The sequence below is a fragment of the Zingiber officinale genome, chromosome 6B, assembly GCF_018446385.1.
Source record: "Zingiber officinale cultivar Zhangliang chromosome 6B, Zo_v1.1, whole genome shotgun sequence".
Taxonomy (NCBI): Eukaryota; Viridiplantae; Streptophyta; class Magnoliopsida; order Zingiberales; family Zingiberaceae; genus Zingiber; species Zingiber officinale.
Window position 1 is genome coordinate 137,098,866 of NC_055996.1, and position 16,758 is coordinate 137,115,623.

General features: G+C 37.2%; 1 protein-coding gene across 2 annotated transcripts; it reads right to left on the reverse strand.

The window, feature by feature from the left end:
* Positions 1-82: 82 nt before the first annotated feature.
* LOC121989826 (homeobox-DDT domain protein RLT2-like) lies at positions 83-13,559 on the reverse strand. 2 transcript variants are annotated; one of them, XM_042544107.1, is made up of 18 exons: positions 12,924-13,559; positions 12,321-12,833; positions 9,985-10,064; positions 9,323-9,832; positions 9,161-9,250; positions 8,925-9,089; positions 8,631-8,853; positions 8,432-8,532; positions 7,944-8,030; positions 7,041-7,193; positions 6,794-6,949; positions 6,091-6,297; positions 5,313-6,023; positions 4,742-5,239; positions 2,697-3,335; positions 2,497-2,601; positions 1,428-1,658; positions 83-1,319 (listed from the first exon to the last, which is right to left on the reverse strand). In XM_042544107.1, the coding sequence occupies exons 1-18, from the start codon at positions 13,075-13,077 to the stop codon at positions 522-524; spliced, it is 5,421 nt and encodes a 1,806-aa protein (XP_042400041.1). In that variant the 5' UTR covers positions 13,078-13,559; the 3' UTR covers positions 83-521. The 2 variants fall into 2 exon arrangements, with proteins under 2 accessions (XP_042400041.1, XP_042400040.1); XM_042544106.1 differs by having other exon boundaries at positions 9,985-10,067.
* Positions 13,560-16,758: the final 3,199 nt, after the last annotated feature.

A 16,758-nucleotide genomic window follows, 5' to 3' on the forward strand; every position in this document is an offset into this window, starting at 1 on the left:
TGTGATTATTTGGCTAATGGTTATTGGTTGCATTCGGCTTCCAATAAGAACCAAACAACCACCACAAAAAGAAAATGGACAATGATGAAATACATAATACAAATTGATTAACATGGGCGGAAGGAGATTTGTACAAAATAAAAAAAGGGTAGGAAACAATCCGTTTGCTCTTATCTCCCTCTTCGCCCTCTATTGGCCAGGGAGACGGCAACTTAAATTTGCAACATAGCTGCAAAGCTTCCAAGTAAGAACAGTTAAAAAAAAAAAAGGAAAGAAGGCAAAACAGAAAAAGAAAATTGCAAAAATACTATATGAAGAAAGTCATCTTCTTCGACATTAGCACTGCTGGATCTCAGGAATAAATTACTGGCTCGCTGCAGATTTGATTCTTTCACTGAGTCAGGGCCTAATGAGGAAGCATAAACATTGGCGGATTTGTGGAATCGAGACCTTAATGGGTTCATCATCGTAACGACGGTGACCTAGACTGCATCCGGCCAGATTAAATGATTGTCCCAATGTTAATCACTGTACTGTGATGAATATGAAGTCGCCCCCTCGTCCCTGTTTCCCTCACCATCCTCTCCGTCATCAGGATTATCTTGCAAATCATCAACATCATCGTCCATGTAAGCATCCAAGTCATGACTTCTGCCATCCAAGTCATCTTCTTCAACATCTTCATCCATCTCCATATCTTCACTATCCTCCTCCGATCCATCTTCAGTTAATCCTATGGACTTGCCATAGTCATACACTCCAGGAGAGTCAGCTGCCTGATCATAATAATCATCCCCTGAAGCTTGACCATTATCATTGGATTCAGAGCCTCTACTAATGTTGTCATCTTCGACGTATGGTTTTCTAACTTGTGGTATGCCCCACTCTTCTCCACCTGAGCTCTGTGGGGAATCCACAATCAGCTGTTTGGAGCTGCTAGTTGCGGGGATCGAGCTGCCCAAAATTGACCTTTTATCAATTGTGGGTACTCTGCCATCAGATCTTTGCCTAGGGCCGACAGTTCGACATCCACGCCTACGCCCACCGCGTCCACGTGTTCTTCCTCTTCTGGTGAATTTTCTTGTGGCCTTCTTGAAAAGACCATTTTCAGCCATAAAAATGGCTCTGGAAGAGCTTGAACCAACACTTAGCCCTCTCCCTCGGCCACGACTTCCCCGTCCTCGCCCACGACTGCCCTGTCCTCGACCCCTCTGTTGACTTCCTGAATCCAACCACCCAGTGAGGTAATCAACTTGTTCAGGGGTTCCCATAGGATCTACCTCTTGCATGTTAACGACAGCAGAGTGTGATGGAAGCCTCTGAAGAAAAATAGAAACATTAGACTGGATTTCAACATATAAATATAGGAACCTAGTTGATAATTTCATTCTGACATCGATACGTAATAGAAGAAATATAAGACTTACAATATGATATCCTTCATTTTCCTTTCGAGACTCTAGCTTCTGGTTCAGCATATAAGAAATTGAACAATCAAGATCTAACAGCCTTAAAGCCACTGCTGCTGAAGTATTAGGCATCCATGGTAGTACTGGCACAGCTCCTGATTGAGCAGAGATGGTTGAGGCAACTCCTTGACTAGAACTCAGAGACGAAAGAAAATGGGGTTTTACTGCATGCTCCAACAATGCCAGAACCTGCAACCACAACATATATTGATAAGTTGTGACTCTCTTCACACGAGTTTTGGTTCAGTTGGTCAATTCACTACACTGTATCCAACAGCTAACGCTTTCTAAGAAGGATTGTATGCTAAAAAAATATGACACCCAGCCCTTATATCAAGCAGAAGGACCAAATGACATTCCAAGCAACAAATATAATTTTCAATAAAGAAAATGCCCTAGGTGAGCGAGCTCTCATGAAAAGGGGGGAAATGACACGATTTTACAGAATATTTCTATCATTACTATGATAGTTACAATAGAATTAAGCTGGAACTGTAGTGATATAGCTGGCAGTTTAGTTAACTACTCCATTCATCACTTGACAAAAGAAAATAAATAAATAATTTGGTACAGGTAATGTACTACTAATCCTTTGTCAAACTAGCACCTTCATGCTAGTAATTATTCCGATAAGAATATACTTGCAAATATAATATAGAAAAAAATGCAAAATATAATATAGGAGGGGAGCCTTGGTACGGTGCAACGGTAAAGTTATTGTTATGTGATCTAGTGGTTAAGGGTTTGAATCGCAGAAAGCGCCTCTGCAAGGTAAAATTGTGTACAATAGACTCAATGTGATCCGATCCTTCCTTAGAACTCCACATTGCACCAGATTATCCTTTATTCATTATCTCTCAAAAATTAGTGAAAAGGTAACTCGAAACCTAACTCTAAATAAATAAAAGAATTGGTATAAAAGACTTTTACATAAAATAAAATAAAAACAAACGCTATAACCAATTTTAGTTTTAAAATATATTAAAAAATTCAATTATGTGGTGAATGACATTGCACGAGTTAAAACCTGCAACAGCTCCTCAGCAGATGCCGAAGAGTGCAATTTCACAGCCCAAGATTTCCTATAACTGTCCGTCCAAAAAGTTTGAAGTGCTTCAGCTGGAATTGCTGCCTGAAGTTAACAAAATTACATATCAAAATTCAAACTGATAAGCAAATAAAATTTTGGAACAGTGAATAGATTTAGGATTCTAAAACATTGCCCACCTCAATCATGGATAGCAGTGCCTTCAGCAATCTGATAGCCATTGGAAGAGTAGAATCAGAGAATTGGAATTTCCAGTCAGTGTCTAACTTTCTTTTCTGTTCACACAGAACCACGTGCTCTGAAAAAAGTGCATCAGAGTTTTGGAAGGTCTTAGATGTCTTGTGGCAAGAAGAACAATGCCTTTCTTCAGCTAAGAAAGACTGGTAACAACAACCGCAACTATGAAGCAACTCAGGACATCTCTTCTTCCCATATTTCATAGCACACAATATACGTGAATCATAGCATTCCTTCCACATCCAGTTTAAAAAACCTTGATATCTGACAAGAGCACAATTTTTCTCTAATTGATTACTACCAAGTTCAATTTTGAGAGATGTTGAGTTCTTTGAGTCATCAGGAGTAAGTCTGCAAAGAGTACTACTAGGACTGTCAATTTCCATGCTACAGTCTGAACTTGACATCATTCTGGAGGCCCTTGGTTTAGCATGATCTTCAAATGACTTAGTTGAATTGATAGCATTCTTTCTCCTCTTTATTGCCTCTTTGTATATTATCTCTATTCTTTGCAGCATTGAGTGTAAATGTGATTCCCTAATCCCCCGAGTGTCTAGAGCAGCTACAAGTGTATCAAAGGCCTATTGATAGAAAGTAAAATGGAATAAATTCTCAGCAGTTTAATTTCAAACAGGTGCTTTGCAGAATTTGGCTGGTTCTAATCTACATTCTTTTTGTTTTTACAGAGTTCTTCAAACAGGGAGTGATACAAACAGCAAAAGGTTCATTGGATTATGGTGAAAGTTCATTAAGATAAATGAATGCATTGACGAAGAATTCTTATCAGTGAAAGAAAAGGTATATGGAACAAGCTCATCCAAGATTGTCCTATACAGATGCATTACTGAGCTGAAGTGATGATCAAAAGAGAAATAAGTTGATCTTCCAGCAATAAATTTTTCACAGCAACAATAGAGAGATTTTCAGACATTCAAAAAGAGACCATATCACCAAGGCTGGTGACCGAAATCTGTGTATGATGAAGAACATAATGATGTGGTAGAGTAGGCCGGACTAGACAAGATCAGAGGAACAAATCAAAGAAATTAATTTATAAGCAGCCCAGTGCACGAAGCTCCCACCATGCGAGGTCCCGGGAAAGAATCCATTGTATGCAGTCTTATCCTGCTTTTTGCAAGATGCTATTTTTAGGATTTGAACCCGTGACCTTTTGGTCACATAGCAACAACTTTACCGTTGCGCCAAGGCTAATTAATTTATAGCATTTCAAAATTTGTTTTGTTGAAATTCAATAATATATACGAATTCACTCCACATGTTAGTTTCAACAAAACAAACATCTGTAAATCAATCATTATACCAGAACACGAGACAAAAAACAATGAACCAAATCATAACTTCAAAATCTATTCATAATAATTGTCTAATTTTTTTCTTATTGCTTCCAGGAAAAGGTAATTAGAATCAGAACAATACATCATTATCGATTGTTATGAAAAAAAAAGTAAAGAACAATGAGTTCACAATATTCATTTGGGAAACTAAGTGGTTATCATAAGAATACCTAGCAGATAGTCTCATTATGGTGCACAGATCTGGTTCATTTATATCATTACTGATCAGCTCTCTTTTTAAGATAATTAGACCATTAGGAAAGGGATAAGGCAAACTAATGAAATAGACTCTTTATTGTTTTATTCTCAGGTTAATCTTCAAACACACAATGTGGATGAAAATAAAAGGACCAGACTGATAAGACCATAAAGTTTCATTAAATTTTGGGATAATAAATATAAAAAAATTGGTCTGTGGTTTTGACAGTTCACAAGGAAACTATCTACAATATCAGTCAAGGTAGGAAAATATGAACGTTAGTCAATCTAATGCAATTTTATATAGGTAATTTTGCTAATAGATGAAATGGAAATAAATAACTGTATTACACAAGTCAATCAATTTCAATATATTGTAATTTAAGAGTAGGTTTAACATTTGAAGCTTAAACAAGATGCTGGATATTAAGTACCTCCTCTGAATCGATAAGCCTCCAATGACCATCTTTTGATTCCAAAAAGATTCTTCCAGAACCAGGATCATTTGGTGATGATGACGTTGAAAATAGCCAGTAGCGGTTTCGCCTACGGTCTTGACCTAGGGGTAATGAACGGTATACATAAAGTAGCTCTGCCTTATGACCAATGAATGATTTTAATTGAGAACGAGACTTCTCAGCAGTATATCCACATTGCTGAATAGATAGAGCATCTGTATTAGTAAGCTCTTGTCCCAAAGGCATACAACCCACATTGTTGATTGCTTCTAAATTGCCATCATTGGCCTTGTCCACATTGCCATGTGGAGTTTGGCTTCCCTCTCCTGCTCCATTCATTTGTGCTATATCAGCCTTGTACTCACCAAAAGTACCTTGTAATCTGTTAGAATATTCTTCTCTAAAACGCCTTTTATCCAGCTGTGCTTCTGCCCACATTTGCTTTTTAAGCGCAGTTGCAGCTTCCAAACGTTCCTGTGAAACCTCAATTCAATTACATCATCACAAAATAGAATTTGAAAATAAAAAGGAAAAAAAATATTAATACCTCCAGCACTACTTGTATTGAGTTTCCTTCAATAGCAACGCCTACCAAAGCAACCAGCGCATTTAGGCGTTCTTCAACACTCAACTCAGAATAATCACCTTCTGACAGGCCTTGAACCCATGGTTCACCAAAGTTGCTTTCATCAATCTCTGTCTCCTCCATATTCACATTAACTGCTTCAAGAAACTTTGAATCGGTCTTTGTAGACTCAAAGGCACAAGAACCTACTGTTTTTGCATTTTCTGAAGAGGGACTCAAACAAACATTTTCAACATTTCTAATACTAGTTTGTGGAGTTGCTCCAATTTCTGTAACTCCTTTTAACTTATCTACTGAACTCAATGTCCTAGGATCTTTTGGCTCGCTTCTAAATGGACCATTCTTATCCAAGTTAGGATCAATGCCTGTATCATCTACCTCAGGATCATCACCAGCATCACCTTCTGAATCATCATCTCTTTCTGCGTCATCTACATCTTCTGTATCCTTTTTTGCTTCCTCAGAATCTGAAAGTGCACTTTGAAATATGTGTATCTTTTCTCGAGCAGCAGATAGCAATGCATCTGCCTCAGCAGGATCTTTTCTAAAGGCTGACCGCACACAATATGTTGAAGGAGCAGTTCGCTCAAAAAGTTTTGTGTCACGTGACAAAGCTGCAGCAATTGATGCTTCAGGTGTCCTGCTCGTCGTAAGATCTCTCAATCCGGATCTCTGATAATGAGACAAAACTCACTCAAAAAATCAAGAACACAAAAACAGTCATACTGAAGGTATATACCTGAATCTTGTCAGCAGCTTCAAGTATTGTTAAGCCTCTGCTTCCTTCAAGAGAAAGGACATGAAAAGCAGCAAATTTTACTGTTCCAGGAGTCAGCCGATGTCGAGGTCTTCGCCGATGTGTGTACCCCCTTTCATGCATTAGAGCAACAGCATTTTCAACAGCTGAACCATTCCGCAAAGTAGAAATAACATTCTCACCAATACCCTGAATACAAATTGCTTGAGTTAGTATTAGCTGCATAAAAGAGAAGAAAAAAACAAAGAAAAATAATACTATTTTACTAACAAAAGACCGGCTTGAACATCATATGATGATGGCTAGCAAACATTTTTACTAAAATTGTTCAAGACAAAATTAACTAACTTTACAATTTACACATGCTCCTTGAAGTTTGAATGTGTCTCACTTGGCAATAACTGTAAGATCATATGCATGTTACTAACAAATTCGTAATTTAGAGCCATTGTTGGTGCATTCACAGCCAACTGTTATCTTTAAACTAAGAATAACACTGTTATGCCCATTTGTTGTATGGAATACAAAAAGTAAAAATAAAGATGACTTGCAGCCAAAAGATTAACTAGTGACTTGAGGTAGAAATAGCAACAATGATAAAAATTATATTCAATACACTTATGTAAAGAAAAGAATAGAGTTGGGTAGATACAGATTTTTTTAAAAGTTTATGCAGCTGAGATACCTCATTCTCATCCTGGAAATATGCGTGTTCAACATTTTTTTTCTTCAACTGTGCCCCAAATCCAGCTGATAAAGCAAATTGTCGCAGTATCTCAGACCACGTCAAGTAATTTAAGTGGCGCTGCCAACTCCGAATGTTGAAGCCCCATGCATAAGCCTAACAAATGAAAGTAGAAAATTCAAGCTAATCCAAAAAAGATCATAACAACAAAGAAGCATCCCTGGAAGTAGGAACTTAAGCAACTCACCCCCTCAACTATCTGCGGATGACCACCACCTGGGTTAGCAGAACTACTCTGACTAGCACCGACCGTAATAGCAGGAGGCCTTGCAACATCATCAATGTCCTTGATTATTGATTTAAGAAGGGAAACATGTATTTCTCCCAGAAGTCTTGAATCCTGTAGGGATTTTATATAAGATATTTAACACAGTAGAAGTTGAAGTTGCTTCAAATGATCTTTCATACATTAATTAGCATTAGATAAATTTGATGCTGCTTCTAGTGATCTTTAAAGCAATGTAGACACTGAGGTTGTAATATCATACATCCATATTATCCAACAGTCGCACAAGAAAGTTCTTCAATTTCAGTGGCTTCAGTATAATAGATTTCAAGGTGCAGATAGTTGCAAGCTCAAAATAATTTGAGTTCTTAAAGACCATCTTATTTATCATGTAAGGAATGTCCAAGCTTCATATAAGGTAGGCAACAGTGAGACCACCTGTGATAGATGATTCATATACATCTACTAAACTAATGGTGATATTTTAAACAAAAAAGACCACAGCCAAAGATTGATTTTTAAGAAGAAGAAAAAAATGACTTAGGGTCCATTTACTAGAATGGAAAATATGAAGCAGGAGGGAAAGTAACACAAAAGATGTAGAAAATGATAGAGTTCCATATGTAATTTTGTCATTCTTTCTCTCCCCTTCATGTCTTTCCGCCCAAGTAAATGGACCCTTAAGTATACAAAATTCGCTTTTCAACAGATGATCTGTAACACAGAAACGAGCAATGATAAATAACACTGATACCTGAACAGGATGATATCATAAATGGCCTTTGAATATTATATCATTGTACCTTTACAAGCAATTTTAAGCATAGATAGTCAGGACATTAGACAAGGTTCATAAGCACTCACATAATCATGAAGAGATTGCACAAACTCATCCAGAGTGAATGGCCAAAGCCCTAATATGTCAGCAAAAGTAATTAAGAACTTCCAAACCTGAAATTCCAACAATGGCAGATATGTCAGTGACACCAAAAATGAAATTGCTCTCCCAATGGGCAAAGGACTAAATGGAAACAACACTAAAACAATAAACATGCACATCAAAGAGAAATTCTAATAAATGGTATAAACAATGCTAAAATAATTAAAATAAAACATGGTAATGTAGTACTAATCAAAAATGAAATTGCTCTCACAATGAGCAATGACTAAATGGAAACAATGATAGAACAATAAGCATGCATATTGAGGTGATAAATGATATAAACAATGCTAAAACAATTAAAATAAAACATCTACATCAATAAGGCAGCATAACCAAGCATGGTATTGGGGTACTAATCAAAACCTAGTGATAAAAGCAAAAACCCATATCGTGAGATTAGAAAATGCACCATAAGAACGTTTGCTATATTTTCATCAGAATCCACCCAAGGTTGAACGCCAAAAGGTCTTCTCAGTTTTACAGAACTTGGTGGGAATGCCTGCAACATAGCTGCAGCAAAGACTGACAAAGGTTACAAGAGCTCCAAAACCAACTCAGTAGAACCATTCAATTTTAGAAATAAATTGAATAACTTGACAAAAGCATACTTCTGAATGAATCCAATTGTTGCAAAGCATCACTGTCAAGACTACATATTGAGGAAAGTCCCTTGTTCATTGCAGCAATCTCCATTAACTCTAGCTGCTCATCTTCAATAAGCTCCATATATTCCCTCGCAAGTCTGCGGGCAGTAGCCCTTTCTGTAGCAGCTTTTTGTCTTGCTGCTTCCTTCTCATGCCTCAATTCTTCTTTCTGCCTCAATTTCTCAGCCTGAAATTATTCAGAAAGATGTTAGCAAAGTACTAGAGTGATAGGTATCATACAAAATTTATGGAACCTACTCTTTGGGATTCCTTTAGCAAAAATTTCTCCCTGCGTTCATTTTCACGTCTTTGTTCACGTTGAAGCCTCTCTTCCTCTCGCAATTTTTCACGCAACATCCGCTCTTCTTCTTTTCTTCTTTCACGATTATGTCTCTCCATTTCCCTTCGCATTTGCTCCTCTCTCTAAGGAATGATCATTTTTTCTTCAGCGCAAAAGAGCGAAAAAATACTAAATTTTAACAAAGAATATGGACCTTTTTTCTCAAGGTGTCTTGTTTCTCAAGCTCTTTCCTTATCTTTTTCTCATGCGCTTCAACCTCCTTAGTAATCCTTGCTTCATCACTCTACATACATAAAAGTACTGTAGCAGAACTATTGTTTTAAGAAACTGAACATGGATGAAGAGATTGTAGAACCTTGTATTTTCTCTCCAATCTAGAAAAATCATCATCTCGAGCACTCCGGTCAGAGGATACATATTGGTTTTCTTCTCCTGCAATTTGATACATCCCAAATTGACTGTCACTTGCAGGAATAGGAAGCGTGTTACTGTGTGGAAGGTCATCAGAGTCCATTGAAATGGAAGGAAAATTGTGCTGCCTTCCTGACTGAGACAAAAGATGTGCACTGGATATTTGACCTTGAAATGTATAATTTGGTGTCTCTTGTTCATTTCCATGCAATTTTTTTGGTAAAGATTTCACCTTGACATTCGAACCCTCTATTGAGTCATAGTAGTGAGTTTGAGAGACCCTATCATATGTCTCTGATGGGACACTAGGCTGTTCAGGGAGAAATTGATACTCGTGAAGAGCTTTGCGACCCATCTGTGGATGGCCCATAGGAGGAACACTAGCTAGTAGTTTTCTCTTTCCACAAGATGTGCTTGCTAACAAATGGTCAGCAGTAGACAAGAAAGTTGTTGCCTGCGAATAGTGACATACACTGCAATTTTAAATCTACAAACAACAAATTAAAATCTTACTGACATAAACTGCATACATTCTACTAAAACTAGTAAGATCATAATAAAGGGCAAAAAAAGTCTTCCACTACTGAACAGTGAACAAACACACACCTTCATTGGCTTGGTATCATATCTTTCAAAAATATTGTCATCATAAGGATGCATAGGCTGCTTCTGTTGCACCGGCATTTCTGCTGAAAGATTTGGATAACAAACAAGAATGGTATCATAAATATGCCCATATAGTATATGCAAGTCAAAACACTATCAAAATTAGCAGAGTTAAGAAGATGAATGTAATGCTGGAATGATAATTCCTAACCATTCTAGTGAGATGTGTTTCAGCCACAAGGTCTTAATTATTTTCCTAATCAAAATGTACACAAAAAAGATCCTAAAAGAAACCAAGTATGTAGATGTAAAAAAAAAAAAGGGTAATCATTGACTATTCTAAACTGCTAAAGAAAAAGGATAATCACAATGCAACTGTCCACATTGATAAATACTTCTGAATAACCTTCCATATATTGTGACTGTGTGTAGAACTCAAAGGTAAAAAAAAGATCCATGTAGGCTGTAGCCAATAGAGAACAGTTTGGATAAGGCATGTTTTGGCAAGCCACTAACTACTTTTCCAATACTATGTCAAAAGAAATGGCAAATCAACCAACAGATTATTAAAAAAAAACACAGTGGACTAGCAAATGGAAGGTATCAATACTGCCAAAACCACTCCACATATAACAACCTCAAATGCAGACCAGAATTGCAGTAAAAAATGAATGAGGGGCATCAAATATGCAACAACATCAAAACACACTGCCAGTATTTTAAAGACTGTAGGATGATAAGCCAAAAACACAAACCAAAAAACAGAAACAGTGTGTTCTCAGTGTGAGTGAAGTTGCTACTTAGGGTTGATATACTAGAGTTTATAATAGAACTAGACAAAATTTGAAATTAGCATAATCAAGAGAGATATGTATGAGAGCAAGCAACAGAAAAAAATAAATGGTGCCAGGAAAATGATCCACCATTATATGATATTTTGTAACGTTCACCTAACTATTCCATACTAAAGAGCAGAATCACCATAAACAAGTCACTTTATCAGCAAGGACTCCTTGAACTCAAATAGATTCATATGCCATTTAAGAACCACCAAAATTTTGACAGCCATAGTTGAAACTCGAAATCATAGTTGTACTAGCACAAAGGCTGTCAAATTCCAGAACTGTTATGTAACCATAGATAAACATAATTCTTCCATTTCTTGTCAACCATGTATCCTTTTATCCCTTTATATCCTTTTATTCATTTTGTACATTGACATCCACCTTACGTGAAGGCCTGACCCCACGGGTCATCCGAGTTGGTAAGTAGTGGTTCGTTTGCCACTTGAGAACGCGGGGTCGAACCGCGGGGCTGTCGGGGAGTAAATCCCCGGATTTTGTGCACCTCACCCCACCCACTACTTGCTTGCTCGACTGTCATGATTTGCCTCCCTCGTGATGGCCCGGGGTTGGGTGCGGCGGGGGCGCTAGGGGCGAGCGATTTCGCCTTTTGCCACTTGATTAGTATAAAATACTTGGCGGGTGGCGGGGGTGCTGGGGCAAGCGAATCGCCTTTTGCAACATTTATTAGTATAAAATTCGCCCCAAGTGTGTAGTTGAGTTGGTACACAAGTGGTAGACTTGCATCAATGGGCAAGGGGTTTGAGTCATGGTTGCCGCAAATAACCCTCCGACTTAGGGGGCTGATCTGATTTACCTCCCTTCATCTCACCATGGGGCCAGCGATGAGAGGCACTTGGCATGAGCGTTATAACATTTTTGCATCAATTGATTAGTATAAAATACCAACAACACATATGCACAGAATAAATGCATCAATGTGTGAATAATACAGTTTTATATTTTATAGACAGTTACAGTATTAAAAGTAAATAACATAAAATCCCCTGCCCAAATAAGGAGCACACGTTGCTTGGACATATAACTATCAAGCAACAATAGCCTTAACTATCCAGAATATCATTAGTTCACCAGTCCAGAGGACTGGTCAGTGGCTAGTTCCTACAACAAAGGTTTTATTTCTTTGAATTGATTGTATTATACAACACATGTATTCTCCCAACACTGAAGATGCATTAAGCATACTAAGAAAAATAAATAAATATTGACCAAGCCAGAATTTCAACTAAAATAAATTTTCAAACCAAATCAATTTCACCTACAGGGCAATTTTTGGTTGAAAGGTAAGAAAAAGGAAAGCCCTAATCATCAGTAATTTAAATCTGAAGACCAACCAATGCTTAGACTAGCAAGGTAGTTTCAATCGGTAGTTACGGACAATATAAAACTCAATATAAACAATATAAAACTCAACTATCCATTTCAACCATGTAAAAATGAATAAGATTTTTATGTGAACTTTGTTCTATTTACCTATTGGCGCGCCAAAAGCACCAGGTGGCAATGGATCAAACTCTACTCCAAGAACTGGCCCATCCTGTCTCAGTGGTTCCCCTAGCTGGGATTCAACTGATGCAAGTATTCTCATTTCCGCCACGGTTGGCTGCGCAGGGGCTGATTGTGGAAACCCCAGATCATAGTAGAGCCTTCCTATAGCTGACACATCCGCCCCAATCCTAGGCACAACTGGAGCTACCCTAGAAACTGGCCTCCTTGACTCCCCATCGATACCAAGCCCTCCACTGAAGGGGCTGGAACTCAAACCAACACCCCCTGACTTTGAGGACAGCCTATCGTTCTGAGACGGAAACACTGATGGCAGTGGAGTCGATGGCAGCGGCTCCTCCTCCCTCCGTTGCCTCTTCATGGGAGGGAACTTCCGATCCTTGAGCCTACGATGACAGAACCACATCTGCAGCTGCCGATCCGAGAGGCCAGTCTTCCCCGACAGCTCGACCCGCACTGTCTCTGTCGGGTACGTGTCCACTGACAAAAATCCCCCAGGAAAAAAAAAAAAACTTGCGATCAATTTCAAATCCAAAACCCCTAATACAAAGGATCGAAAAATCGACAAACCAGCGTAAGTCTTCTCGAGGATCTCCAATTGGTAAGGCGTCTTCATCTTCCGCTTGGAGGGTTTCTCCCCGCCCTCCGGCGCCGATTTCTTCAACGCCTCCGTCGCCGGCTGCAGTTGCGACTGCTCCTCTTCCGCTCCCTCCCCCGACTCCATCGCCGGCGGAGCAAGCAAACCCTAACCCAGATCAAACTCAAACAACAGCGCCGATCCGAGGCTCTCCGAGCATCAAAAACACCCCGCACGGAAAAATCGAAACCGAATCGACGAATCGAAGCGAGATTGGCCGGAGAGGACGACAACTAAAACAGCAAAAAGGATCAAAAAAAGAGGGAGAGGAAGAGGGGAAAGACGAGATGGATGAGAGAAACGAATAAAAACAACAAAGAAGATAAACAATAAAGATAAATAATAATAAGAACGAGAGACAAACAATTGGATTGGGAGAAGGAATAAAAATAAAGTCACGGTTTGATCGGTTGAACGGTTGGGAACAGGAATCGAGATCGAAATCGAGATCGAGATCCATCGCGGCGCTGTGTGATCTTGTTCGCCAACAAAAGCACGTTTCCGTGAAGAGTAATGAATCGCGGTGCAAAAAAATTCTCTTTCCGCTTTTCCCTTTTTCTGCCTTTTTTTTTTTTTTGAATTTATTGCCTTTCCCCTACTTCCTAAGTTGTTATCCACATAATTAATTAATTAAACCATCGTTCATTGTTCTTGTGACTTCGTTTTGCTTTTTCCTGGGTTTGATTTTCGGATCGTCATCGCGGAATTTGGGAGGGAATCGAGGCAGGAAAGTGGGGCCCATCCGGGTGCAACTCTGGGTGTTGTGGTTCCGGAAATCCACGTGGAACGTCGCGGATCGCTTGCGCGATTAGGATCCAGTTGAGAGACGCGGATTTGCAGATCCGGATCCGGATTGTTTTTTTTTCCTATAAATTTATAAATTTTTAAAAGGTGACCTTCCAATTTAGCTTTCGGAATACTTAAGTTTTATTCTTCTTGCACACTTAATTTCAATTTTATACCTATGATATAGTTACTAATAGGGTGTAATCGAACCGAATCAAGTTGAATTTTTGAATATTTAAGTTTGACTCGTTTATAATTGAACCGAGCTCGAGCTTTATTTAACGAATATATTCATGACTCACGAATTTATTCGAGCTTTTATTAAACATAAACAAACTTTCGAATTTTTATCGAGTTTAAACAAACTTAATAAATATAAATAAATTTAAGTATTCATTAAATATTAAATTATATATTTAGAGAAAATTATAATATTTATATTAAATTTTATAATTTTATGATAATAAATAAATTTAATATATTTGTCTATATATTTTATAAGTAAAGTGTCAAATCTATAAATTTAATATTAAAATTATTATTTTTTTATTTAAAAAATGATTTATAAGCTTAACGAACATATTCATGAGCTAACGAGGCGAATATTGTAAAACTTGAGCTTGATTTATTTATCTTAACGAGTCGCATTAAACGAGCGCAAAATGAACTTTTTTCGAATCGAGTTTCGAATAGTTCATGAGCGGCTTAGTAGTATTTTATAGCAGCATTACAGCTATATTAGTCTATAATTGTCTCATTATTCATTTCAACGAAATCCCCTAGTGGGATTGATTTTCTAGTCTCATGATTCAATTCAATAATATTACTGAGAAGGTCTGGATTTATAGTCATCTTGGATTTCTTAGTAATATCCCCCAAGTAGGATTAGAATTCTTATTTTATCTAACTTTGCAGTATTTGATTTTCCGCTATCATTAACATATCTTCAAGTGGAATTAGATTTCTTATTTTATCAATGTGTTAAGTAATATTCCTAGACACATTATTCAGTTCAATGAAATCCTCCAGCGGGACTGATTTTCTTATCTTATTAGCCTACTCGGTAAAATTTCCAACGTGATTGATTCTCTTAATTTATTAGTCATCTTGTTAATATGTCCGACAATATTCCCAGCAAATGCAATTTTTTTATCATAACATGTTATGCGATATTCATATATGCCTCTGCAATTGAGGGATTGAGCTCCTCTCCCTGTCTATGGCCAATTGATTTTATAGTTTTCTCGACTAGAATGGTCTCTGTTCTTCATCACTTCATTATTATTCTCGATCGAGATTTTGTTGGATTTTCAGTGTTTCTTGACTTTTAAATTATTAGCCTCCCGATCAAGGAATTGAGTTCCTCTCCTTAGTCGGGACAAGGAGGGACTTCTAATTTGCATGACATCCTTGGCATTCTAGTGATATCTTAGGTTTTCTTATTATTATCTTTCTAATTTTTTTGTACATCTTGCAGAATACTATTATCTTTGTGATTTTTGGTACCTCTTGAATTTTCTTCTTCTTCTTCATATTATTATTATCTTCATGATTTTTGGAACTTCTGATTTTTAGTTGAAACAAGAAGGGTTGCTATAGACTAGAATACCATTTGGTACATCTTGCAGAAAATATACTTCATGATGTTTGTAAATGCCTTTTGACCAAACACAGGTCATACTTTACAATGTCTATTGACTTTATTCTCAACTGAAGATGGCACAGTAATGAGATTCAAACTAGCAATCCACATTTTGTTTTTTTATGTACATATCTAAGTTGATTGTCATTTCATGCTCTAATCTAAATCTGAAGAATTGAGGATAACAATCAATGATTTGACGATTTACTTTTAAACTTTAATGGCATCTGGATTTATTCTCATCCTAATCTTATTTAATCCAATATTTATAATCGGACTTCATTCGACTTTACTCTTCAGTTTAACTTAAAGGAGAGACATTTGATGGTATTTAAATTTATCCCCGAGCTAATCTCTTCAATCCAGTATTTTTAATCGGATTTTATTTGACTTCGCTCTTTAGTCCAACTTGAAGGAGAGACATCTGATGATATCCATATTTATTTTTTCGAGCATCTTGAGTCATTAGAATATTCTTTCGAGCAATCATATTTTTAGATGCTACAATAATACTACAATAATAATATTAATATAGTATTTGGGAAATCATTCTAATTTCTCGAGCAATCCAAGTACTCAAAATGCTACATGTACAACGCTGCTACAATAGTGCTATAGTATTTTTGGAACCAAATGCTCACTGTTATAGTAGCTACAACATTGCTACAGTGGTGTTAAACCATTCTTTCCCGAGCAATCGTCCAAATGCTCACTCCTACCATGCTATAGTATGATACAATATTTATGGAAGACATTCTTTCCTTCAGCAAACATCCAAATGTTCATTACTACAATAGATGCCTTAATGCTACGTACAATGGTACTACAGTGTTCTTGGAAATCCTTTTTCTCCCAGCAATCCAAGTGTCCAAAATGTTACAATACAACACTGCTATAGTAGCTATAGTTTGCTATAGTGTTTCTAAATATAATTGTTTCTCTGAGCAATCCAAGTACCCAAATGCTACAGTAGAGCACTGCTACAATAGCTACAGTGGTGCTACAATATATCATATTAGTCTCCCGAACACTCACGCTCTTATATACTATAATATCAGCTACAATAAAACAAAGTTACAATGTTATAGAAATCAATCTATTCTATCAAATAATATTATTAAATTCTGACAAGCAATATTATCAAGTTCTGTCGAGCATTAGAGGCTTTGAAGTTTCTGATTAACAATACATGGAGATCGATGAACGAAGAACCAAGTGATAGTTGTAGGATTTGGTCCTCTAATCATTTCTCAAACAGATAATTAACGGACTACATGAAGATTCCCTTCCAGAAGGTTATATAAAGAGTGAAATGGGGGTGTGATAGAGGCATGTGGTCA

Excerpts from the sequence above, each read along its gene's own strand:
- LOC121989826 (XM_042544106.1), bottom strand. The coding sequence starts at position 13,077 with ATGGAGTCGGGGGAGGGAGCGGAAGAGGAGCAGTCGCAACTGCAGCCG. Across the intron at positions 10,068-12,320 it reads TGCTTTTGGCGCGCCAATAG|CAGAAATGCCGGTGCAACAG; the intron begins GTAAATAGAACA and ends CAAATCTTTCAG. Across the intron at positions 5,240-5,312 it reads CAATACAAGTAGTGCTGGAG|GAACGTTTGGAAGCTGCAAC; the intron begins GTATTAATATTT and ends GAGGTTTCACAG.